A 24,015-nucleotide genomic window follows, 5' to 3' on the forward strand; every position below is an offset into this window, starting at 1 on the left:
TAGCGAGTACAAGCAGTAGTAGTAAATCAATTATTCAAAGGGCCCTTTCCTTTGGGGCAATCTTGGTCCGGGACTCTTCTTTCTTGGCCCGGTCGGAAAAGAAAGGAAAAAGAATGATCTCAGAAAGCACAAGTGAGTATTCAAGCATGTGAGTGTGTGTGATTAAAGGCTTGAAAATAATCTAAAACTATGTCTTTTGTTAATATAAGGAGTAGTCGCGGGCCAGTGGTGAAAGTTTGCGGCTTGCAAAGCTTAAAAGCCGCTCAATGTGCTTTGGATTCGGACGCTGACTTGCTGGGCATAATATGTGTGCCCGGCAGGGAGAGAACTGTTGATCCGGTCGTAGCCATGGAGATTTCGGCTCTCGTAAGAGCATGTAGAACCAGCATGAGCACCCCAAAATATCTGGTTGGTGTTTTCCGTAATCAGTCCAAGGAGGATGTTTTACGTATAGCCAACGATTATGGTATCGATATCGTTCAACTTCACGGTGACGAGCCGTGGCAAGAGTATCAAAAATTTCTCGGCTTGCCAGTTATCAAAAGGCTCGTGTTCCCAAGAGATTGCGACATATTACTGAGTACGCCTTCAGAGAAAACACATCTGTTTATGCCCCTATTTGATTCGGAGGCCGGTGGAACAGGTGAACTTTTAGATTGGAACTCCATTTCTGACTGGTTTGCGGAGCAAGGAAACCCGGAATGTCTACAGTTCATGTTGGCTGGTGGATTGACGCCTGAAAACGTCAGTGACGCCCTTCAACTACATGGTGTTATTGGTGTTGATGTAAGTGGTGGTGTGGAAACAAATGGTATGAAAGATATGGACAAAATCACGAACTTTGTCAGAAATGCAAAGAAGGAAAGTTAGTGCTAGATATATTTGTGTATGTGTGTTTTGCGCTAGGAATGGGCACACCCAAAGATACACCTGGAGCATAAGCGCCGGCATTTCAAAAACAGATGTTTCTTCTCTGCGCACATGATTTTCCAATTGGGAAGAGAAGACATAAACATAAAAATTATATAAACGTAAAAATAGAAACGTTCAATGATACTCTCCTACTAGGTTTACGAGGTCTTTTGCCAGAGTGACAGTAGATTCATGCCGACGGCGTTCGCGACCGTTAATGAAGAAGAAGAACACGCGCTCCCCTATGGGGTTTAAGTCAGAGGTAGAGGCCACTCCATTCAAGTTCCCGCAGTCCAAAATCGTGGAACAAGTTTCTTAATTGCTAGTCAATTAAGAGGCTTTATGAATTCTTACTGCGCCAGATACGAAAAGCAACTACAGCCATGGAACGACGTTATCAGAACTAATATCAGGCATTTATATAGAATGTCAGAATTCGTCGAAGAACCGTTTTTCGAGCAAGCAAAATAGATTCACCGTATATGATGCCGCTGCATGGTTGAACTGTTCGGGTGAGGAGTTCACGGGAGACTATGACTATTTCTCCGTCCGGTTTCATGTCTTGAAATTATATTAAAGAGCTAGACACGTATATTTTGAGTCCCTAAGGGTACCATGGGTTTTAAGGGGGATAAACAAGTGCCACGTTACAGACTGACGAAGATTTCTGTAGGCAGTTCTGCTATTAATGAACGAATCACAGGCTTCTTATGAGTGTTTGTGCACACGGAAACCAACGGAACTCCCTCCATAGCCTTGCCGCCAGCTTTCCCGTCTGATTGGTGCTGGTTGGGGGTAGCTGCGGTTGCACCGTTTCACGCGGTTCCCGGTGGCGCTAACAGAAACGTGGAACAGGAAAAGTGAAACGCTAATCGAGAAGCTCTACAATGTTCGATACCCGGATCTCACTCATGAAGAGTTGAAAGACGCAATCATTGTTTCCAGGCCTGCGTTGGGCAGTATTCTGTACGAGCGATGAAACTCCCCGCCCCTCTCCTGATAAAAAAATAAACGGATAAGTAAAACGAAGAAAGGGCAAGTAATTAAGGGCTTACCACCAACATATCTAAATAATGTACAATAAATAAATCACCGAGTGCAGATGGGCACTATTTCTCGTATGCTCGATCGAAAAGCGTATCGCTAATTATATCTGGTACAACCATTGTCTTGTCATAATGTGTCGTACGTGGAAGGGGTTGTGTGACCATAGTAACAGCAAAACTTTTTCATCGTTAAGTGTGTGTGTTTCTTCTAAGGCCGCATCTCTGCAGGGTGGCGTGTGGCGGACGTTGCCCGTCCCTCCTTTTCGGAACAATTGCTTGTTTCGTCCTTACCACGGAATTAAAAGAAGTGTTGCCGCTCGCTTCAGATCTCGGAATCACGAAGGACTAATATCCGCACAAATCCGCGGAGCCGTTTTCAGCCCTTCCAGCTCCGGTTCCGCGCAGATACCATTTGCGGACCCACTCATTTCCATTTGAACCGTTTTTCTTTTTTAGGTCCTTCTATAGTATTCCCTGCAACCCCGCCGTTGGATTGTTTTGATATTACTCATCGACTGTAAAGCTTAATATAAAAATACGGTACACAGTAGCCCTCTCTCCTCATCACCACCGGCACACCCTCTTTCATCCTTGTGATATTTAAGTACCTCAGCCAAGCTTATTATATTCCATTAGTAGTACGCTTTTATCTAATTTTTAAAGTCAAAGAAATATTGCCAAGCTAAGAAAATACATCTCGTTGGAAAATACAGGAGCTTCAGTATTTTCTTTGCATTATTTTGTATTGATAAAACTTTGAAATCTCCTAAACAACCAAAGACGCAACCAATAATAAGCATTGTAGTGGTAGTAAATCAGTAGGAAAGACTGGGCATACCAAAAAAAGTTTTTTTTTCGTGTCAATAAAAGAAAATTAATAAATTATAACTAATAAATCACATAAAAACGACCCGATGAGTAGTATCAAAAACACGCGGGATGGCTCGAACAATGTTGCGACTAGAAGCTCAAGTGCTTCATATGCAGCTTCGGAAGAGTCCTTCTCCGGCGCAGCCCACGACAAAGAGAAGCAGAACGATACCCCGGCAGATAAGCTAACCAGGATGCTAACAGGGCCTGCAAGAGATACTGTGAGTCACGTCAGTGCCACTGTCTCTGATATGTCACCGGATGTCGTATCCAAAGTAGAATCCTTCGCAGACGCCCTATCCCGTCATACCACAAGAAGCGGAGCCTTCAACATGGACGCAGGCGGCGATGACGGATTCGACGCCCACGCCATCTTTGAAAGTTTCGTAAGAGATGCCGATGAGCAAGGAATCCATATTCGTAAGGCCGGAGTCACAATAGAGAACATCAGCGCCAAGGGTGTAGATGCAAGCGCTCTAGAGGGTGCCACTTTCGGTAACATATTATGCTTACCATTAAGCATCTTCAGAGGTATCAAGGCCAAGAAACATCAAAAAATGAGAGAGATCATATGCAACGTTAATGCTCTAGCAGAGGCAGGTGAGATGATTTTGGTTCTTGGAAGGCCAGGCGCCGGTTGTTCCTCCTTTTTAAAAGTTACTGCAGGTGAGATAGACCAATTTGCTGGCGGTGTTTCGGGTGATATAGCATACGACGGTATCCCTCAAAAGGAGATGATGAAACGATATAAAGCGGATGTTATCTACAACGGTGAGTTAGATGTTCATTTTCCTTACTTGACGGTTAAACAAACTTTGGATTTCGCTATCGCTTGCAAAACGCCTGCTTTGAGAGTAAACAACGTTTCCAAAGAGGAGTACATTGCATCTAGAAGACATTTATATGCCACAATTTTCGGTTTAAGACATACTTATAACACTAAAGTCGGTAACGATTTCGTTAGGGGTGTATCTGGTGGTGAACGTAAACGTGTTTCTATTGCCGAAGCCCTAGCCGCTAAGGGCTCCATTTACTGCTGGGATAATGCCACAAGAGGTCTAGATTCGTCCACAGCCCTGGAATATGCGAAGGCCATCCGTATTATGACCAACTTATTAAAGTCGACGGCATTTGTTACAATTTACCAAGCAAGTGAGAACATTTACGAAACTTTTGATAAGGTCACCGTCCTTTACTCAGGTAAACAAATTTATTTTGGTTTAATTAATGAGGCGAAACCATATTTTGCAAAAATGGGTTATTTATGTCCTCCAAGGCAAGTTACTGCTGAATTTTTAACAGCCTTAACAGATCCAAATGGGTTCCATCTGATCAAGCCGGGATATGAAAATAAAGTTCCAAGAACAGCCGAAGAATTCGAAACTTATTGGTTAAATTCTCCAGAATTCGCTCAATTAAGGAACGATATTGCTGCTTACAATGAGAAAGTGAATACCGAAAAGACAAAAGAGGTGTACAACGAATCAATGGCCCAAGAAAAATCAAAATTTACTAGGAAGAAATCTTATTATACCGTCTCATATTGGCAACAAGTTAATCTGTGTACTCAACGTGGATTCCAGAGAATCTACGGTAACAAGAGTTATACAGTCATCAATGTCTGTGCCGCCATTATCCAGTCTTTTATTACCGGCTCATTATTTTATAATACCCCTTCATCTACATCCGGTGCCTTTTCAAGAGGTGGTGTTTTGTATTTTGCCCTTTTATACTACTCTTTGATGGGGCTGGCAAATATTTCCTTCGAACATAGACCAATCTTGCAAAAACACAAAGGTTATTCCCTGTATCATCCTTCAGCAGAGGCCATTGGTTCCACTCTAGCTGCATTCCCCTTCCGCATGATTGGTTTAACATGTTTTTTCATCATTTTATTCTTCTTATCAGGGTTGCATAGAACAGCGGGATCATTTTTTACCATCTATTTGTTTTTAACCATGTGTTCAGAGGCAATAAATGGTTTATTTGAGATGGTTTCTTCTGTGTGTGACACTCTTTCTCAGGCAAACTCTATTTCCGGTATTCTGATGATGTCCATCTCCATGTATTCTACCTACATGATCCAATTACCATCAATGCACCCATGGTTCAAATGGATATCTTACGTTTTACCTATCAGGTATGCTTTCGAGTCTATGTTGAATGCGGAATTTCATGGAAGACACATGGATTGTGCTGACACTTTAGTGCCCAGTGGAGGAAACTATAGTAGCTTATCTGATGACTACAAAGTGTGCGCTTTTGTTGGTTCGAAACCAGGCCAGTCTTATGTGCTTGGTGATGACTACTTGAAAAATCAATTTCAGTATGTTTATAAACATACTTGGAGAAACTTTGGTATCCTGTGGTGCTTCCTAATAGGTTATATCGTCTTAAAAGTTGTATTCACAGAATACAAGAGACCAGTGAAAGGCGGCGGTGATGCTCTTATCTTTAAGAAGGGATCAAAGAGGTTTGTCGCGCCCGTGGATGAGGAATCTCCAGACAATATCAATGATATAGATGCCAAGGAGCAATTCTCCAGTGAAAGTAGCGGTGCGAATGATGAAGTGTTTGATGAATTAGAGGCCAAGGGTGTTTTTATTTGGAAGGATGTGTGTTTTACGATCCCGTATGAGGGTAGCACAAGAATGCTTTTGGACAATGTCTCAGGGTACTGTGTTCCAGGTACTATGACCGCCTTGATGGGCGAATCAGGTGCTGGTAAGACAACCTTGTTAAATACCCTTGCTCAAAGAAATGTTGGTATCATCACTGGTGACATGCTTGTCAATGGTCGTCCCATTGATGCAAGTTTTGAAAGACGTACAGGTTATGTTCAACAACAGGACATTCATATCGCAGAGTTGACTGTCAGAGAATCATTACAGTTTTCTGCTCGTATGCGTCGTCCACAACGTTTACCTGATTCTGAAAAAATGGAATACGTAGAGAAGATCATTAGGGTTTTAGGCATGGAAGAATATGCCGAGGCCCTTGTTGGTGAGGTTGGCTGTGGTTTGAATGTTGAACAAAGAAAGAAACTGTCTATTGGTGTCGAATTGGTCGCTAAACCAGACTTGCTGTTATTCCTTGATGAGCCTACATCAGGTCTAGATTCTCAATCCTCATGGGCTATTATCCAATTATTGAGAAAACTATCTAAAGCTGGTCAGTCCATTCTTTGTACAATTCATCAACCTTCGGCTACTCTGTTCGAAGAGTTCGACAGATTGCTGCTTTTGAAAAAGGGTGGACAAACTGTTTATTTTGGAGATATTGGTAAAAACTCTGCCGCAATCCTGGGCTATTTTGAACAAAACGGAGCAAGAAAATGTGATCACGATGAAAATCCTGCTGAGTATATCTTAGAAGCTATTGGTGCAGGTGCCACTGCATCCGTCAAGGAGGACTGGCATGAAAAATGGTTAAACTCTCCCGAATATAAACAGTCACAAGACAAAGTACAGGAATTGATCAACGATTTATCGAAACAGGAAACCAAATCCGAATTTGGGGATCAACCTTCCAAATATGCTACCTCTTACATTTATCAGTTCAGATACGTTTTAATCAGAACGTCCACTTCATTTTGGAGAAGTTTGAACTATATCATGTCAAAGATGATGTTAATGATGGTTGGCGGTTTATATATTGGTTTCACGTTTTTCAACGTTGGTAAGAGCTATGTCGGCTTACAAAATGCCATGTTTGCCGCATTTATCTCCATTATCTTGTCTGCACCTGCAATGAATCAAATTCAAGCTCGTGCAATTGCATCCAGGGAGCTTTTCGAGGTCAGAGAATCCCAGTCTAACATGTTCCATTGGTCGCTAGTATTGATTACTCAGTATTTGAGCGAACTTCCATACCACTTACTTTTCTCGACTGTTTTCTTCGTTTCTTCGTATTTCCCATTAAGAATTTTTTTTGAAGCTTCAAGATCTGCAGTATACTTTTTGAACTACTGTATTATGTTCCAATTATACTACGTTGGTCTTGGTCTGCTAATCCTATACATGTCACCAAACCTACCATCCGCAAATGTTATCTTAGGTTTATGTCTGTCATTTATGCTTTCCTTTTGCGGTGTTACACAACCTGTCTCATTGATGCCTGGCTTCTGGACTTTCATGTGGAAGGCTTCCCCATACACATATTTTGTTCAAAACTTGGTCGGCATAATGCTGCACAAGAAACCAGTCGTGTGCAAAAAGAAAGAATTGAACTACTTCAACCCACCAAATGGCTCGACATGCGGTGAGTACATGAAACAATTTTTAGAAAAATCTACAGGTTATATTGAAAACCCTGACGCTACTTCTGATTGTGCATACTGTATTTATGAGGTTGGTGATAACTATTTGACACATATTAGCTCCAAGTATAGCTATCTGTGGAGAAACTTTGGAATATATTGGATTTACATTTTCTTCAATATCATTGCTATGATTTGCGTATACTACCTCTTTCATGTAAGACAATCTTCCTTTCTGAGTCCAGCATTTATTATAAAGAAAATCAAAAACGCAAGAAAAAAAAAGCAGTAAAGTGAGTGCTAGAAATCCGGCAATTTTTATTACCTTCGCCTCTTCTTCCTGAAACTCATTTCTTTGAAGTCACCCATAAAAGAACACATAATTTGCGTACCTTATTGTACTGACATTTATAAAAACAATAAGTATTATAATTATATAATAAACCTAAAAGATCAGTTTTTTATCCGCTGTATGTTTCTAAATGACAGTTTATAGTGTAATGTGTATGACCCTTCTGGCTTCGGAGAGCAGACTTCGTTGAGGAGAAAAATGAAGACTATTCTCTGTATGACCGAAAAATTAAAATAGAATTTACCACAATTTTGGAATTATTTGAAATCAACGTAATCTATGCTGTCTGTCAAAACAAGTTCGGAAAGTTTAAATTTCTCACTTGTTTCGCGTGCGTTACCTGTTCCATATGTTTAACAAAACTTGTTAAATTATCTGGCGTGTCAGCCCTTCGGACAAAAAAAATAAAACTTGGACACATGAAGAATCTTTTTCCTACGGAAACTTCTCAGTGTATTCAATTCGGAAAGGCGTTCTTCTATTTCGGGAAAAGAGGACACCCGCCCAGTAGCAGAAAACTGGCGTCGCTAAACAGGCGAATACCCAATTAACCCGCTTTTGTATGCAATTGAAGGATAACAGTGAACCCATTTCCAGAATACTGTGAAAGAGGCATAAATGCGATAATTTCGAAAATTTAGTCAAGTTGTTGTAAAAATAGCGATACCTGGTGGATAATTTGGTGCATCGCAATTGATAGGGACACGTATAGGTAAGGTCTTTTCTTTATTTATAAATATATACATTCTGCCGATTATGGGATTCTCAACGGTATTCGTTCATCTTCCTTTACACTATGTTGTTCTCGATTACTTGAAGAATATGAGGAATACCTTTTCAGCCCACAGACCGCTCCAATAGCTATATTAAATACAGTAAATAGCAATGGACTAACTCACACCTGTAAAATATTCCTTATTTGAAACATATCGTTACTTTACGAGCCCTCATATACAGAAATCCTGGTGGTTTACAAGATTTTTAAATCCAAAATATTTGGACTGCGAGGATGATTCGAATGCCCGAAGCTGGATGAGATCATAAACAAACTTGGAAACGCTCTCTTTAGTACACTTCCTGTTTAAGAATGTCATGTGGTAAATGCTTCGCTTGCTTATAATAACTTTAAAACACGTGAGCGTATATTTGCTCAGTAAGAAATATCATGTTTCACGAAACAACTGCAGAGACGCACCGTCTTTCATAATTTTTTTTTCAAGCGTACAATGAAGAAAATTTTCAGCCAGATTTTCAATGCATTCCAATTTTAATTGTAAGCAGTAGATTATGAATATTGCAATTTGTTTATATATTGGTAATCAACTCATAAAACAAACAAATAAGAATGTCCCGTCCACAAGTTACTGTACACTCTTTAACTGGTGAAGCTACTGCCAATGCCTTGCCATTGCCAGCTGTCTTCTCCGCTCCTATCCGTCCAGATATTGTCCACACTGTTTTCACCTCTGTGAACAAGAACAAGAGACAAGCTTACGCTGTCTCTGAAAAGGCTGGTCACCAAACCTCTGCCGAATCCTGGGGTACTGGTCGTGCCGTCGCTCGTATTCCAAGAGTTGGTGGTGGTGGTACCGGTAGATCCGGTCAAGGTGCCTTCGGTAACATGTGTCGTGGTGGTCGTATGTTTGCTCCAACTAAGACCTGGAGAAAGTGGAACGTTAAGGTTAACCACAACGAAAAGCGTTACGCCACTGCTTCTGCTATTGCTGCTACTGCCGTTGCCTCTTTGGTCTTGGCCAGAGGTCACAGAGTCGAAAAGATTCCAGAAATCCCATTGGTTGTCTCCACTGACTTGGAATCTGTCCAAAAGACTAAGGACGCCGTTGCTGCTTTGAAGGCTGTTGGTGCTCACTCCGACTTATTGAAGGTCTTGAAGTCCAAGAAATTGAGAGCCGGTAAGGGTAAGTACAGAAACAGAAGATGGACTCAAAGAAGAGGTCCATTAGTTGTCTACGCTGAAGACAACGGTATTGTCAAGGCTTTGAGAAACGTTCCAGGTGTCGAAACCGCTAACGTTGCTTCTTTGAACTTGTTGCAATTGGCTCCAGGTGCTCACTTGGGTAGATTTGTCATCTGGACTGAAGCTGCCTTCTCCAAGTTGGACCAAGTCTGGGGTTCCGAAACTGTTGCCTCCTCCAAGGTCGGTTACACTTTGCCATCCCACATCATCTCCACTTCTGATGTCACCAGAATCATCAACTCTTCTGAAATCCAATCTGCTGTTAGACCAGCTGGCCAAGCTACTCAAAAGCGTACCCACGTTTTGAAGAAGAACCCATTGAAGAACAAGCAAATCTTGTTGAGAATGAACCCATACGCCAAGGTCTTTGCTGCCGAAAAGCTAGGTTCCAAGAAAGCTGAAAAGACCGGTACCAAGCCAGCTGCTGTCTTCAATGAAACTTTGAAGCACGACTAATCTTTATAATTTTGAAATTTGATTCTAATCTAAGTATTTTTTTTATTAATTTTTAATCAAACTTTTTTTTTATTAAACTCCACATAGCTGTTGTATCATACTTAATAGCTGCAACGCAAGCAAATGTAACATCTGCAGAAAGCGATCAAAAAACCTAGTTGAATATTTCAGATCATTTTTTTTCTAGCAGAGCGTCTTCTAGGTTTGGGTGATTTTTGTTTATTATTGTAGCGGCGCGAAAATTCACGTATTCTAACTAGTAAAAGTATATAGATTTGAGGAGAAATCATTCATTTATTAATAGCCCGAAGTCACAGGGAATCATGTATGGAGACTTAGCTAATAAATTGGTATTAGAGGCCAAAAGAACGAAACAACTGTACACAAGAAATAATCAAGATGTTAATCTACCCATGTATCATGAAGATATAGTGCGAAATATCCTGAAGGAAATTTCAAATTTGCGTAAAAATACGGAATACCTAAAGGAACAACAACAACTGGGAATGCTGGATAATAAGGTAGCGAAATGTCAATATTTTGTCACTTTATTATGTATGGAACGGAACAAGAGATGTCTCTTAGCATACCAAAAATTAAGAACCGATATACTGGGTTCTATGGCTTGGAATAATAATAGTGTAGACTTGATGAGTAATATTGCTGTTAGTCAACAGGATGCAAACGATCTTTCTCACCAAGAACAGGAGTATTTGAAAGAATACTCGGATTTAATCACGGACCTGAAAAGTGGTGATCTGGCCGATATCGATTTATCTGGCTCTTTGGTGCCTCCAAGCGATGTTTTCATCGATGTCAGAGTGCTGAAAGACGCTGGTGAGATTCAAACTGAGTATGGTGTGTTTAATCTCATTAAAGATTCTCAATTTTTTGTAAGGCAGTCTGATGTAGAGCGGCTGATTCAGCAAGGTTACTTACAAAAGATATAATAAACTTTCCTCCAGGCAAATCTTCGCGATATGTAAATCTTATAGAGAACAAGATATAAAATATAATTTCGTGTTTTCTCATTTTATTTTTAATGGAACTTTTTTGGGCAAATTTTGTAAAATTTGGTTAAACAGGCTATGCTAGTTTTACGCGACTTTACTGCTAACGAAGTATAATTTCATGGTGAACAGGGAAAAAACGTAAGGAAACAATTGGATAAAGGAACCACATATTAATATAAGTACATTCAGCTGCAATAAAATGAGAACATATGGCAGGAGGGGTCCAGTTTTCAGAACGTCTTTTCGATCTAATAGGGGATCGTTATCATCTTCTAATGTGGAGTTTAGTGATGACGATGTAAATTCTGCTCTTCCTGACATGAGTTCTACCATGTCTAGCAGTGTTGCGGATGATCCGTTTGAGGGATTTTTGGACAAACGTGGAATTACTGAGGATGTTTCGCCTTCTCCTGATGGTACTAATGAGGATGCCATTTTATCAGTGGATCCAAAAGGGAGTACTCAAAATACTGAAATAACCAGGAGTGATGATACCTCCATTGCATCTATAAAAAAAGAGAAATTAAGTGCGTTTAATTTTCTTGATGGTTCAAAAATATCTAAAACAAAAAGAAGAAGGACATACCAAAGACATGACGCAAGCACAGCGTCCTCAATTGAACCAAACCTACAAGATGAGGGCAATCTTATGATGCAGAATGAGTCAGAATCAATAAAACAGATATACAATGATATCAACGAGTTCATATTAAATCTACCGAGAGCTGACGATGACGTATTAAATAAAATGTTCGAGAATGAATTAAACAAAGACAACGTTGAGGAAGGAGAAAATATGCTCACATCCAAAGATAGAAAATACGGTAAATCCCGAACAATACTAATAAGCAAAAATAAAGAAAATGAAATGGCAGAGGAGGAAGAGGATGATCAAAAAGCTAATGCAGTACCCACAAATAATCCTTACGGCGATAACTCTGAAAAGGAAGGGTTGACTTCAACAAATCACTACAATGAATTGAAAAACATGGGAGACACAATTAAATACCAAGATGATATTGACTTTTTTCTATCGAATTCTAAAAATAGTGTTAATGATTCAGGGTCAATTAACGACTATTTCAAGAAACTTTTGAATTTATCATTGATGATAATCAATGATGACGGGTTTTTCCAATATGCGAGAAGATATTTCAAAAAGGAAATAATTAGCCTCAGTTTTTTTCGAGTTGAGTTAGATTTTCCTGAATTAATGTTATTACAGGGTTATCTATTAGGTAAAGTCAGTGAATCGCAATGCGATTTCCCACCTAGTTTTGAGAGCTTCTCTATTGAATTGAGTCGAAATGAAGGTAGTATATGCAGAAAAAATAGGCGTATCAATAAATTATCACACCTGAATTTTGAGGACTTCCTCCAGGAGACTCAGTTCAAGACAGGTCTTTATTATTCGTTATCACTCTGGGAAATGTATGGAAAGTTTTCGGCGAGCATGATTAAACGAATCTCGATCATTGCTTCGAATAGGGATTTATTTAATCAACATGTTATCAAATTGATTCCGCTGTTAGAAAAAATGATGTCAGATTCCAAATTTGGGCTCATATTCATTAAACAGCCTGATATATTCGATGGTGTTATTAGCAATTTAAATAACCAGTTCAAGAATATGATTGATAATGATTATTTTATCAGAACTTTAATTTTGCTAACTAATATGGAAGGACATAATCACAAATTGTGGGAGAGCATGGATATGATATTCCAAGACTCAATGAATACAATTTTGAAGGGCATACATCCATTGATCGATGCGAAAGTCGATAATGTTCTCTTACATTTGGGGCTATGTCTAAATCTGTGTGGGGGAAAAAATTGCGATCTGGAAGTTGATGATGAATTATGGCATAATATGAGAGCAACTTTTCTTAAAATGATTCGTGATGATTCTGAAGTTGAAAACAGGTTAATGCAAGGTTTATTCTACTTAAATTTTGCATTCGTAGTTAATCAGCGCAAAGAAGGCGATTATTTAGACTCATGGGAGCTCAACACATTAACAGTAGCACTAGAAGCATTCGAATCAGAAACCTCACAATTTAATGAAGGTATTTCGAGTAAAATCGAGATTGCTTTACACTATTTAAGATCAATCCATGAGAAGAAAAAAAGTACAATTTAACATAAATATATATTGCATTATTCCTAACTCAATAGAAAAAGAGAAAAAGCAAAGAAAGTATCCTCAGCTTACTGATGATGCAGTTTTCAAACCGCCCAAAGGCTATTATTTGTTTTTCGCGCATAGGAAAGACTCCCGCGTTAAACCTTTGACCTACTTGACTAACTTTTTCGCTCCGGATGCGTTCAAAATTGTCAGGAACGTCAGGGAGCCCATTGACCTACTCTTCACATTCCTATAACACTTTTTACTTGATGAGTAACCCATATCATTACTTTGACTTCCTTCTTAATTCCCCGCTGGCACACTAGTGATAATAATTAGTTAGGAAGTAATGCCTTGACCGCTTAATCTACCAGGATCGCCATAAAAGCATGATAAAAGAGTTAAGTAATACAATGTATTGAACATAAGCTTTGGGTTGATTTATCTTGACTTGACTAATCGTGGCGTGATGTCCTGAGAAAAAAGGTAATAGATCGGAATATCCCTAAGTTAGAGATATTAATCATCTGAGAGAAAGGACGCAAAGAAAAGATTAATGAGAATAACTACCTCCATAAAATGATCAAAAACAGGAAAAGGTTAAGAGGACTTGAGCCTTTTGCCCAAGCATAAGAGTCCCGAGTAATTAACAACGAACAACACGACAAAGCAATGGAAACAGTGTAACAGAAAAAAATACGAATGAGAAAGCTAATTTTCATCATAAAGGTACTAATAGTACTCAATATATCGCAAAATCTGGAAACTGAGGCAAAAACACTATGGAATGAATTCAAATTGTTTGGAACTGGAACGTCGTCGAGGGTGTTTCTTCTACGACGCTGCACTATAGTAAATATGCCAATTACTTAAGCGGCAAGAATGTTTGCAAAGATTGTCCTCAATGGAAACATTTTATTTGTTTTAATGAACATTTCTGCTAACGAATATCTTAAAAAACCAACAAAGAAATCAAATATACATGGTAATGTTCATTTACTCTTCGAATAATTCTCGTACTACGCACATAAACCAACGAATTAGGTAATTAAAAAAGATGCTAAGGCGCATGCCAATCTATCTATAATATCGAAAACTTTTCAAAACACAAGGTGCCGAGTTCTGAAATTACGTTCGAGGAAATTCTCATCACCTGCATTTTCGCTCACAGTGCCAGAAGAAAGGGCATACGCCTTTCAAAAAGTTAGAGACGATTAGCAAAGATAAGTTCCTCACCAACTGCCACTACCATAACATGATCCAGCAAGACGATAAAATTCCATTGCACCATAGGCCCCGTTTTGTTCGGTAATTTGGCGTGATTCGCAATATCAGCATCATTAAATTGGTGGACGTTGGTAAGTTTCTAGCAGCATACCACAGTATCCTGTGGTCACACCCAAAAATTGAACTTGACGATCTTTCACCAAAGCGCACGCCTTCAAAGATTATATAATAATTATCAGTATGCACGATATCAAATGATGTATGCCGGCGAGGAGGAGGAAAACACCGTTATGGCTTAACTTGTCTCGATTCCCATACATGCACGTAATAGCTTAACCTGTGATTTCCTATAGCTGGATAATGTTCTCGATATTCGTTGCGAACGACTATAGCCGCCATCCTTGTTCACTAATCACAAAGGACAAGTCCATTACTCAGTCGTTCAGAGGCAAGAGTGTTTAAGTTATACTAGTCTGTGGACAACCGCAGGTTTAAAGAATAATCGTAGGTGACTATGTATATATCATATGGGACTTTTCTTAATATTGGCGTTAGGTATTCTTCAAATAGCAACGTGTGCGCTTTTCTAATGAAGAATTGCAAGGATTCAGGACTAAAGCAAGGTATCAGCTTATATTCACTTTAGTATTACCTTTTAGGGTACCTTGTTATTTCTGTGAGTTTAGCATGGCTTATTGCCGGCCTACATAACCCTGGTTGGACTCCGTTAAAAAAAAAAATTACTTATTTTAGTAGCCGCCCAAGTAGAGAACCCTTACAAACTACAACAACGAGGTGAAAACAACTAAAAAAAGGAAGATTGAAGTGATGCAACACAGATCAAACAGAAGGAGTTGTACCACTGTGGTAACGCCACTAAGGGAATACACCGGTGCCGAAAAACCCCCATATACTGAAACCGGCCCTTCGAGAAGAAACAGAAGGTCGACTACGACATCATCCGTGGTTAATATCAATGTTGTGGAAAGAAAACTGTTCAACTTGGAATTGGAAAAGCAGCATATTCACGCCAAAGGTCTGGTTAAGGGTAAGCAAATCGAATGTCCCAGCGCTGAAAATACTGATTTGGATACGAACAAAGTAACGGAAGAACAAGAAGCTCCAGCAGAAGAGCCCGTCGGGAAGCAGCCACCCTGCTTAATGAAGAAGAGTCCACCAAGAAAAAAAAAAAGTTTGAAAGACTTGATTTACGAGACAAACAAGACATTATATCAAGTAGATTCCAACAAGGTTAAATACAAAGTAGGTTTGTCCAAGAAGCAGCTATTATCGCCTAAAACCGAAGATAGCTAAAATTGAGTAGGAGGGTAAAGGACGGAGACTACAAGCTCACTCATTCCTAAGAGTAGCACCGTTCACGCATCCATTATCGTTATGCTTAAATTACAATCTATATCTTAAATACCCTTTATCTAATTTGCCATTGAAAGAGACTCAGATCATGCATATACAAAAACAAATCAAACATCTCATTTCGTCGTTGGTTTGGCTTGAGATAGTGTCGTTTGCTCATCAATGGGCACTTCATCAGGTATACTTTCCAAGCCATCATAGAATGTTTTCCACAAATCCGAAACAGACTGAAATTCTCTCCCCACGGCTATTGAACTCTCTAATGATATATTCAGTACATTCAAGCCATTTAAGATCGAACTCATGGTCTCATCGATCTCTTGTAAGACAATGTTCCTTTGCTCTATAAAATACTTGTCCGCCGTTGTTATCAACTTATCTTCCTCATTAGACGTACTAGCCATTATATATCCATGTATTTGCACGCTTTTTGCCACTTCTTGGATCTCTCTTTTGAACAAGTGATTATACTCTGTTGCTTTGGGTAGTTGTTTATTTTTGATTAACACTTTCGGGAATTTTACGTTTACCCGGTTTCCGCTAGCTTTTTCCTCCATTGTAGTTACGATAAACGGGTTCTATACAAAATACAAAATCGTTTATCTTCTCATATATATTTGCAGACATATATGTTATGCTCGTTGTATATTGACTTATGCAAGCAAAATAAATGAAAAGTTGGAATGGATGAATGCATGCATGGAGGGGGAATGAGTGTAGCAGAAAGAATTTTTTCTTTCCTTTTCAATCACTAACTTGAGCATCGTCATTGTATCTTGGCTCAGCATCGAAAATGAGTTCGTACTTCCTCCACTTTTGCCTTAGCTTACTGTTTGGGTCATTATACATTTCTTCATCTTCCTGGTCAAATTCGTCCAACCAATCCCATCTTTTGTTAAACTTGCTGTTGTGTCCTGTAATATCTGAATCTGTTTCATCAGTTATCATGTTATTCATTTCTGTTTCATCAAAAATTAATGGCACGTCAGAAGTTAGGTAATTCCAGATTAGTAACAGATAAAACTTTAAGCTCTTTACACCTCTCAAGAATCCTTTATCTTCTATATTCGGTGATTTTGGTGGTATGCGGAATTTATCCATACATTCCATGGCATCTTCTTTGGTTACACAACGTGCAAAGTCGATCAAGTTGACTTTGACATTTGCGGCTTTTTTCCTTTTAGAATTCGCTTTATTAGCATCGCCATCATACATCAGTAATAAAGATGCGCCATATAATCTGTAACCTTTCAGGTTGAAAATTTCAGAGTACAAAGTATCTAATTGTTTGATAAGTCTTGGAATTTGCCTTATCAAACTTTCAACCGTCTTACCATCATACAAAAATCGTGCAATAACCCTAGCAAATTGCCAACCGACCTTAACTCTTCTACCAAAATATTTGTCTCTAGTGATGTAATAATCTTTATTCCAAACCTTTAAACCGCAAACCCTAACGCCTAATCTTCTAGAGGTAGTCTTTAAGCACTTGGCACGCTGGGATAGTTGTTTAGCTCCCTTAGCATCTACGCCGTATTGCCTTGTCCCCATCTTCAAATCCAATGCGCAGGGTTTATTCATGTTTCTTGTCAAATCTTCTAATAGAATAAATTTTGAGACAATGGTGTGTGAAGTCTCTTCAAACGTAATTGATTCGATATCATGGTGACTATAATCATTTGTAACGTTATACCCCAATGATTTTATGATCATGTTCTTACCGGGGCCATCATGATTCCCGTGGTTAGCCATATTTATTGTATCGTTTTCCGTATCCTCATCCATATCAAACACACCATCTTGTGCGTTGCTGGCATGGTCCGAGGAAGAAATAAACTCGCCATCATTTCTGGAATTAGTTGCAGTGAGAATGGGAGATAAAGAATTGCAAAATGAGTTTTTACGTTTTATCTGTTCGTTTTTATGGAACTGCTTCAAATCCATTACTGAATGCGATCCTTCTAATGCATTGGATATTTTTTCATGGAGTGATTTCTTCAAAAACGGACCCTGTAAATTAGAATTGGAATTTGAATTGTCCATCTGTAAATTCGTTAGTGAGGATGAATCATCAAGAGCCTTAACGGATGTATTCGATGCATCATGAGATGACGCTCTTGATTTTTGTATGAGAGAAGGCTGATTGGACTCTGAGCGCAAATTATGGTTTCCCATCGTAACTGTGTTAGAATTTCTTTTCCTTCTAAAACATTTTGGTGCAAATACTTCCCTTATTACTAAATTTCTCAATTCTGTATTAATCATAGTAGATCCGGAATCACGCCTTTTCAATTTGCTCATATTGCTATGGTCATCGAAAGAAGAGGAATTATGGGAAGAGCAGGAAGAAAAGTATGAATCATTCGGTGCCGAATTCGGAGAATCAGAATCCTTGTACCACAGGGATTCTGGTATAATATGTCTGTTATCATTCAAAACTACCTCAGGTAATAAAAAAGGCTGATTAGAACTCGACAGTGATCTCTTGACGTGCTGCTGAATAGTTTCCATTCCAGGATGCACCTTTTCGAGTATTTCTCTCGATGAATGTTCCAAGGGGAATGAATGAATGTGGGTTAGGGGAGTTCCGGTAAGTTCCGCGTTAAGTGAAACATCGTCGTTACTGTTGTGATATTCATTATCTTCTGTGTATTTGTGTTTGCTATTATTATTATTATTATTCTTGTTGTCGTTACCGTTGTCTTCTTGACCCAAGTCATTCAAAAAATCATCTTTTGATTGGAAATGTTGCCTAACGTTTAAGACACCAATATAACGCGGCATAAACTGCAATAATTCTTTATGACATAATTCTATATTCTCATACCATCTGTTTTCTCTATTTACGAGGGCTTTACAAACCGCTCTCTTCGAAAATCTAAATATGGCAGTGTGACCCCCAACCCTATTTGTAAATGGCTTTAGTTCGACCGCCAAGGGATATTCTCTATGTTCATCCTCACGTTCGTCCTCTTCTTCTTCTTCTTCCACTTGCTCATCTTTGGTATCTTGTACAACGGGTTTGTATTGATCTTCGATTGGTTTGCTTTGTTGGACGAATCGTTGAACATTATTATTGCTACTACAGTTATTAATATTTTCCTGCCTTAAGGACTGTGATAAACTTGAATGAGCCTTCACCTTTAAGGTATGTCTATTATACGTCCGAGGAAATGTTGCAATACTAGATGCAAAGTTTATGGCGGAAGGTTGAATAGTATCGATATCATTTTCCATTTTATCCTTTTCTTCATAACCACAACCAGCTTTACTTTTATGAGGATAGTACGTTGCAGAGGAAACAGGTTTCAGTTTTAGGTCCTCTGAAATTCCATGTAGAGTATCCTGATGGGTAGACTTAGGTGAAATACACTCTTCATCTATATTTTGGCTTGGATTTAAAGAAGTTTGTCGATGTATCGCCTGTGGTTGGGATGATTGTTGTTTGTCGTTTCCCTCATCACAGCATTGGCCCCTCTCATCACTCGCGTTAATATTAATGCTGTGCGCCACGTGCTTGTTGGGCTTAATTGCCGGTTCCTCGTGGTTTAATAAAATGGGAGTTGACGGTGGAAAAGGCGAAGTTTCTGGACTTGGTTTTTCATCAAAGACCTCTGAAATTGATTTCGAAGTTGATTTTGTTCTTGGTTTTTTGCCCGCGCATGACAAAGATCCGCTATTGTTACTATTACCACTATTGTTGTTATCAGCCAAACATTCGTCATCTCTAAAGATTCTTAAGTATGTGCTTGCCTTTCTACCATGTAAAACTGAAGAAAGTTTCTTCGTCTCAGGAACATTAAGATCTTTTAGCGTTGTTATGCACTCTTCTGGTTCGTTTGGGCGAAAGGGTTGCTGCTGTTCTCTCGATGTACTGGGTATTTTATCATGAATTTTGTCAGAGGTACCCATAGTCTTTTGGCTTTAGTTCTATGTATGCAAAATAATGAAAGAAGGAGGAGAAGCTAGGAATATATACAGAGTAAAAGAAAGGGGATAGAAAACGATTCTGATAATATAGGGTCAGCCTTAGATTTTCTTTTTTGCTGGAGTTATAACCCAACCAACAGAGACAAACAAGAAGAAAAAAGTATTTTCCGTCTTGATCCTGTACTGAAAAAAAAAAAATGCGAAACGGCGCGAAGTTGGAGGGGCAGCGACACTTCTTGCGATGAGATTAAAAGGAGTGTCGTTAATAATTGATATAGAAGCAGGTATTACTTATGTACTATTCTACTGTTGCGGATATTTAAGCTGGATATAAGGCGAAAGGAAAACATGGGGACATTCGCGTTAGGGCAATGTGAACTCGGAGATTTTCTTCATCGTAAATAGAAGAACAAGAAAGGCAAGGATTCCGTAATATGAAAGAATGCGTGGGGCTGATGCATCATGTTGGAATCCGTCTGTTTGCTTGGTAATCACGACCGACCGGTTCCTATTTTCGTCATCACTTCTAAACTGGCCTGTGTTGTAGTAATTTTCTAGTAGTTGATCTTTCTCCTTCCACACGCCCAGCAACCAATTAAAGAAAACCTCGTCATCTTGTAGGGGAATTTCGTCAACCTTAAATTCCCTTATATGAAAATCTATTCTTTCAGGATATACACCCATTAAAAAAATCTTCTTTAAAGTGAATTTGGTGCCGACATATTCTGTTCTCAAGGCTGGAGAATATCCAATGGTAACATCGTAAACGGCATCTAAACTAAGGGCCAATTTTTCGAGTGCAAATTTCAAGCCTTTAGAATGCGGTAATAAGAGGTGTCTTAGTTGGACGTCCTGTAAACCTGCTCTTTGACAGTATGCCTCGCTTTTTTTTTTGGTCTTGGGGCTGAGATTTGTACCCTCAGGGAACATAATTAGATTATAAGCGGCAACAGATTCATTTGTCTTGGAATAACATGTCTTATAATTCGTAAGAGGCCCCTTGCATCTCGCGTTTAGGTCCATAGAAACCAAGTTATTAGTCAAGGTTGTCTCATCTTTTCGCCAGTTCCTACTCAAAAATATAAATTTAAAGTTTTGCATGCCAAATCCCAGTAACGGGACATATTTTAAGGCCTTTTTCAAAATGATAAAAACGTTACCACCCAAATTTGAGATGGATGAAAGCCACCAGAGGTAGATCCAATCCGCATACATTTGATGATTAGCCATTATTACAGCCCTGTCTTTAAATTTGAAGCTGGAATTAGTGCCCGACGAACTCTTCGATGATTTCGATGCCTCGAAAGTCACATTTAAAGAGGAGGGAGCAACCATGTTCAAAATCAAGCACAATAAAACAATGAAAGCTTTCTTGCTCTGGTTCATGCCATTATGTAATCTAATCTTGCTCCAGGGAAGAATTAGCTGCAAACAGACCTGGAAGATCACAATACTGAATGAACCCATTAGGAAGAAGCAGATGATAAATACTCTTTGCAACGCTTGGATAAAGACATTATTGGTCTTGCGATATATATCATGATGAAAACATCCTTGCTGTTGCTTCATCGGTCCTAAACTGTGAGGCATAGCTGTAGATAGGTTTATATCTTCTCCCCAATCTTCATAAATAAACTCGGAGCTGTTTTGTAGTAAAGATAACCGCTCAACCCAGCCTAGCTCCTCATCGCCTCATAGCAACGCGAAGGGGAGAAGATCGAGCCGATCTCAAACATGTACAAAATGCGATATTCATATAAAGAGATAAAGCAGTTCAGCATACGTGTCTTGTATATACGCTTATCTAGAACAGTAGTTAATATTTTTTGAATTATTTTTTTGAAAATTGCATAGGTTATTTAGTCGTTTCGATTCGCGCCTGATAACGTCTAATGTTTGTAGTAATGAGTAGGCACAAGAGGCATCTTCGCTAGTTCAATCGGATAGAACTTATTCCTCACTTGAACAAGCAACTCTGTACCACTTTTGTGGTGGCCTTTCTCCACATACGCTTGTCCGATATTGATGTTATTTAGACTTGGAGATGCACTGCCTGATGTAACAAGGCCTACTTCTGTTTGAGCATCAGGCAGAAAGATCTTGACACCATTTCTGGCAGCTGGACCATTTTTCAAGTATTTGAACGCGACCCGTATCCTGTTGTACGCCTTATTGTTTAATTGGTTCATGATCTTGGCATACCCATTGAAGCGGTCCTTTTCATTTACTAAATTTCTTCTTGATTTGGAAATCACCCAGTTTAACCCTGCTTCAACTGGTGTGATATATTCGTCTAATTCATGTCCGTATAGACACATGCCGGCTTCTAATCTCAAACTATCCCTAGCGGCTAACCCTATGGGCTTCGCCACTGGATTGGCCAAAAGTTTCTCTGCAAACTCAATTGCCTTCTCATTTGGGACACTGATTTCAAACCCGTCTTCGCCAGTGTACCCACCTCTAGCAATTTGAATCAAAGTACCATCCTTTAAGGCGAATTCGCGTCTTTGTCCGAAGAATAGCTCTTTTAAATCTCTGCCCTGAGCTGCCTTTTCCAATAATGGCTCTAGAACATCTTTAGCCTTGGGACCCTGTAATGCCAAAAGCGACTTGCCTTCAATTATCTTCCATCGACAGTCTAATGCTGGGTAGTTTTGCAACTCACCACGAAGGAACTCGATGTCTCTCTCTGCACAACCAGCGTTGGTGACGATATGAAATTTATTATTCTGATTTTCCTTTGTGATAATAGTATCATCCACTACACCACCCTCCCGATTCAACAGAACGCTCAATGTCCCCGATTCAGTGGGCAAAGTATCGAAGTCGGTAGGTGTAACACGATTTAGGAATTTAACAGCATGCGGACCAGATAATTTACTTTGCAACATATGAGAAACATCGAACAAACCAGCATTAGTTCTCGTCCAGTTATGCGACTCGATATGAGTCTGTCCCTTATATAACACTGGCATAGAATAACCTGCGTATGGGACCATTGTACCGCCTAATGACACGTGAAGATCATGAAGGGCGGTTTTCTTCAGATTTGAATTGAACCTCTTGAACACGATGTTTTTGATCATGGACATTCTTGTGTGCATCAAACTAATATCTATCTTCAGACTTACGTATGCAATTGTTGGGCAATGGTTGATGCAATTGAATTCAACGTGCTTATATACGCAGTATGTGACGAATCTGCCCTTGTTTTTTGCTATAGTCTTCACTCGAGATAACACGAGTCAGGGTCCGGAGCGGAGTCGTCCTACTGAAAGAAGTCACCGCGATGGAAAATATGATGCCGTACTGTACATGTACGGAAAGGCAAAGTTAGGATCAATTCTAACTGGAAGTTCAGCGTGAAATGCTAATGTTATGACGGTGTGAAAGTTCCTCCTGAGTTCTAACAGCGAGAAACTGAACGAAGAGCTGATATGCATTGGGGTTTTCTCTAGTAAGCCGTTGTATATGCTTAAACAAATATATACATCTGCGTGATGAGTGCGTGTAAGAGTTGTAGTCAAACGATTTCTAAATTTGTGTGGTTACGGAGAATCGCGGCCTCACGATAGGTCGTAATATCTATCTTTTTCTAGGTCCATTGTCTCTGCCTCGAAGTCCCATAAACGTGGGCGTACGTCACTGTTCGTATTGCTGGCTTCTCCCATACGTCTTTTAGTCTCCTCGATTGCTTTCACTATACCATCTACAAGAATGGCACGCCCCAGATTTTCATTCGTGGAAGGGATGATAAGGTCTGCGAAAGTTCTAGTGGGTTCTATATATTGTTGCATCTCCGGGCGCAAGTGATCCATATATTCAGTAATCAATTGGGCTAACTGTTCATTACTTTCCACATTCTTCTTTCTGATCAAACTAACTAACCGTTTATCCGCATCGCTATCCAAAAATACCTTTAAGTGGGAAATTTCATTGATTCGTTTATCATATAACGCATAACAGCCACATACAATTATCAAATCTATTGGGTCTTCATAGTCATGCTGTATCATATCATTTTGTGAAGTTATGGCATGCTTTTCATAGACTAGGTTGAGAATGTTATCAAAATCATAGTCGCTACTATTGTAGCTCTTGATGTTTCCCTCTATCATATTGTCTAGATTTATTACTCTTATGTTAATATAATTATATAAATCCTTAAAGGTGTTTTGAAGATCTACTGCAATTGCGCCCACTCCGGTGGCATGCCCTCCTCCAATAGAAACTACAATTCTTCTTTCTTCAACAGCTTGTTCGTTCATTTTTTTCTGCGATATTTGCCTTAGTACTTGGCCAGCACAAATAAACTTTCTTTTTGAGAATATACCACCTGTGGTGTATCCTAGATGTGCCGCTCAAAGAAATAAATTATCGCCAGAGCAATGTTCATTAACCTTTATGATCGAGTCTTCCTTTTTTCACTGCCGTTCAGGAAACTTCAAACCGGGATGAAAAATTTTATTCT

General features: G+C 39.2%; 11 protein-coding genes across 11 annotated transcripts; 6 read left to right on the top strand and 5 right to left on the bottom strand.

The window, feature by feature from the left end:
• Positions 1 to 189: 189 nt before the first annotated feature.
• Positions 190 to 870, top strand: TRP1 (phosphoribosylanthranilate isomerase TRP1; the record flags this gene model as incomplete). The annotated part of the gene is made up of 1 exon (XM_056232389.1): positions 190 to 870. The coding sequence occupies one exon, from the start codon at positions 190 to 192 to the stop codon at positions 868 to 870; it is 681 nt and encodes a 226-aa protein (XP_056086673.1).
• A 2,002-nt stretch (positions 871 to 2,872) lies between these two features.
• Positions 2,873 to 7,378, top strand: SNQ2 (ATP-binding cassette transporter SNQ2; the record flags this gene model as incomplete). Its single annotated transcript, XM_056232390.1, has 1 exon — positions 2,873 to 7,378. One exon carries the CDS (start codon positions 2,873 to 2,875, stop codon positions 7,376 to 7,378), a length of 4,506 nt encoding a protein of 1,501 aa, XP_056086674.1.
• Positions 7,379 to 8,783: 1,405 nt separating this feature from the next.
• Positions 8,784 to 9,872, top strand: RPL4B (60S ribosomal protein uL4; the record flags this gene model as incomplete). Its single annotated transcript, XM_056232391.1, has 1 exon — positions 8,784 to 9,872. One exon carries the CDS (start codon positions 8,784 to 8,786, stop codon positions 9,870 to 9,872), a length of 1,089 nt encoding a protein of 362 aa, XP_056086675.1.
• Positions 9,873 to 10,195: 323 nt separating this feature from the next.
• On the top strand, positions 10,196 to 10,822 carry PSF1 (DNA replication protein PSF1; the record flags this gene model as incomplete). The annotated part of the gene is made up of 1 exon (XM_056232392.1): positions 10,196 to 10,822. One exon carries the CDS (start codon positions 10,196 to 10,198, stop codon positions 10,820 to 10,822), a length of 627 nt encoding a protein of 208 aa, XP_056086676.1.
• Positions 10,823 to 11,084: 262 nt separating this feature from the next.
• Positions 11,085 to 13,028, top strand: RAD61 (Rad61p; the record flags this gene model as incomplete). Its single annotated transcript, XM_056232393.1, has 1 exon — positions 11,085 to 13,028. The coding sequence occupies one exon, from the start codon at positions 11,085 to 11,087 to the stop codon at positions 13,026 to 13,028; it is 1,944 nt and encodes a 647-aa protein (XP_056086677.1).
• A 2,040-nt stretch (positions 13,029 to 15,068) lies between these two features.
• HED1 (Hed1p) lies at positions 15,069 to 15,554 on the top strand (the record flags this gene model as incomplete). The annotated part of the gene is made up of 1 exon (XM_056232394.1): positions 15,069 to 15,554. The coding sequence occupies one exon, from the start codon at positions 15,069 to 15,071 to the stop codon at positions 15,552 to 15,554; it is 486 nt and encodes a 161-aa protein (XP_056086678.1).
• Positions 15,555 to 15,730: 176 nt separating this feature from the next.
• Positions 15,731 to 16,171, bottom strand: DAD1 (Dad1p; the record flags this gene model as incomplete). The annotated part of the gene is made up of 1 exon (XM_056232396.1): positions 15,731 to 16,171. One exon carries the CDS (start codon positions 16,169 to 16,171, stop codon positions 15,731 to 15,733), a length of 441 nt encoding a protein of 146 aa, XP_056086679.1.
• Positions 16,172 to 16,358: 187 nt separating this feature from the next.
• KCS1 (inositol polyphosphate kinase KCS1) lies at positions 16,359 to 19,526 on the bottom strand (the record flags this gene model as incomplete). Its single annotated transcript, XM_056232397.1, has 1 exon — positions 16,359 to 19,526. The coding sequence occupies one exon, from the start codon at positions 19,524 to 19,526 to the stop codon at positions 16,359 to 16,361; it is 3,168 nt and encodes a 1,055-aa protein (XP_056086680.1).
• A 381-nt stretch (positions 19,527 to 19,907) lies between these two features.
• On the bottom strand, positions 19,908 to 21,134 carry MLG1 (putative acyltransferase; the record flags this gene model as incomplete). Its single annotated transcript, XM_056232398.1, has 1 exon — positions 19,908 to 21,134. The coding sequence occupies one exon, from the start codon at positions 21,132 to 21,134 to the stop codon at positions 19,908 to 19,910; it is 1,227 nt and encodes a 408-aa protein (XP_056086681.1).
• A 299-nt stretch (positions 21,135 to 21,433) lies between these two features.
• On the bottom strand, positions 21,434 to 22,636 carry GCV1 (glycine decarboxylase subunit T; the record flags this gene model as incomplete). Its single annotated transcript, XM_056232399.1, has 1 exon — positions 21,434 to 22,636. One exon carries the CDS (start codon positions 22,634 to 22,636, stop codon positions 21,434 to 21,436), a length of 1,203 nt encoding a protein of 400 aa, XP_056086682.1.
• Positions 22,637 to 23,110: 474 nt separating this feature from the next.
• Positions 23,111 to 23,812, bottom strand: DAS2 (putative uridine kinase DAS2; the record flags this gene model as incomplete). The annotated part of the gene is made up of 1 exon (XM_056232400.1): positions 23,111 to 23,812. One exon carries the CDS (start codon positions 23,810 to 23,812, stop codon positions 23,111 to 23,113), a length of 702 nt encoding a protein of 233 aa, XP_056086683.1.
• Between the last annotated feature and the right edge of the window lie 203 nt (positions 23,813 to 24,015).

The sequence above is a fragment of the Saccharomyces kudriavzevii genome (genome assembly GCF_947243775.1).
Source record: "Saccharomyces kudriavzevii IFO 1802 strain IFO1802 genome assembly, chromosome: 4".
NCBI lineage: Eukaryota > Fungi > Ascomycota > Saccharomycetes > Saccharomycetales > Saccharomycetaceae > Saccharomyces > Saccharomyces kudriavzevii.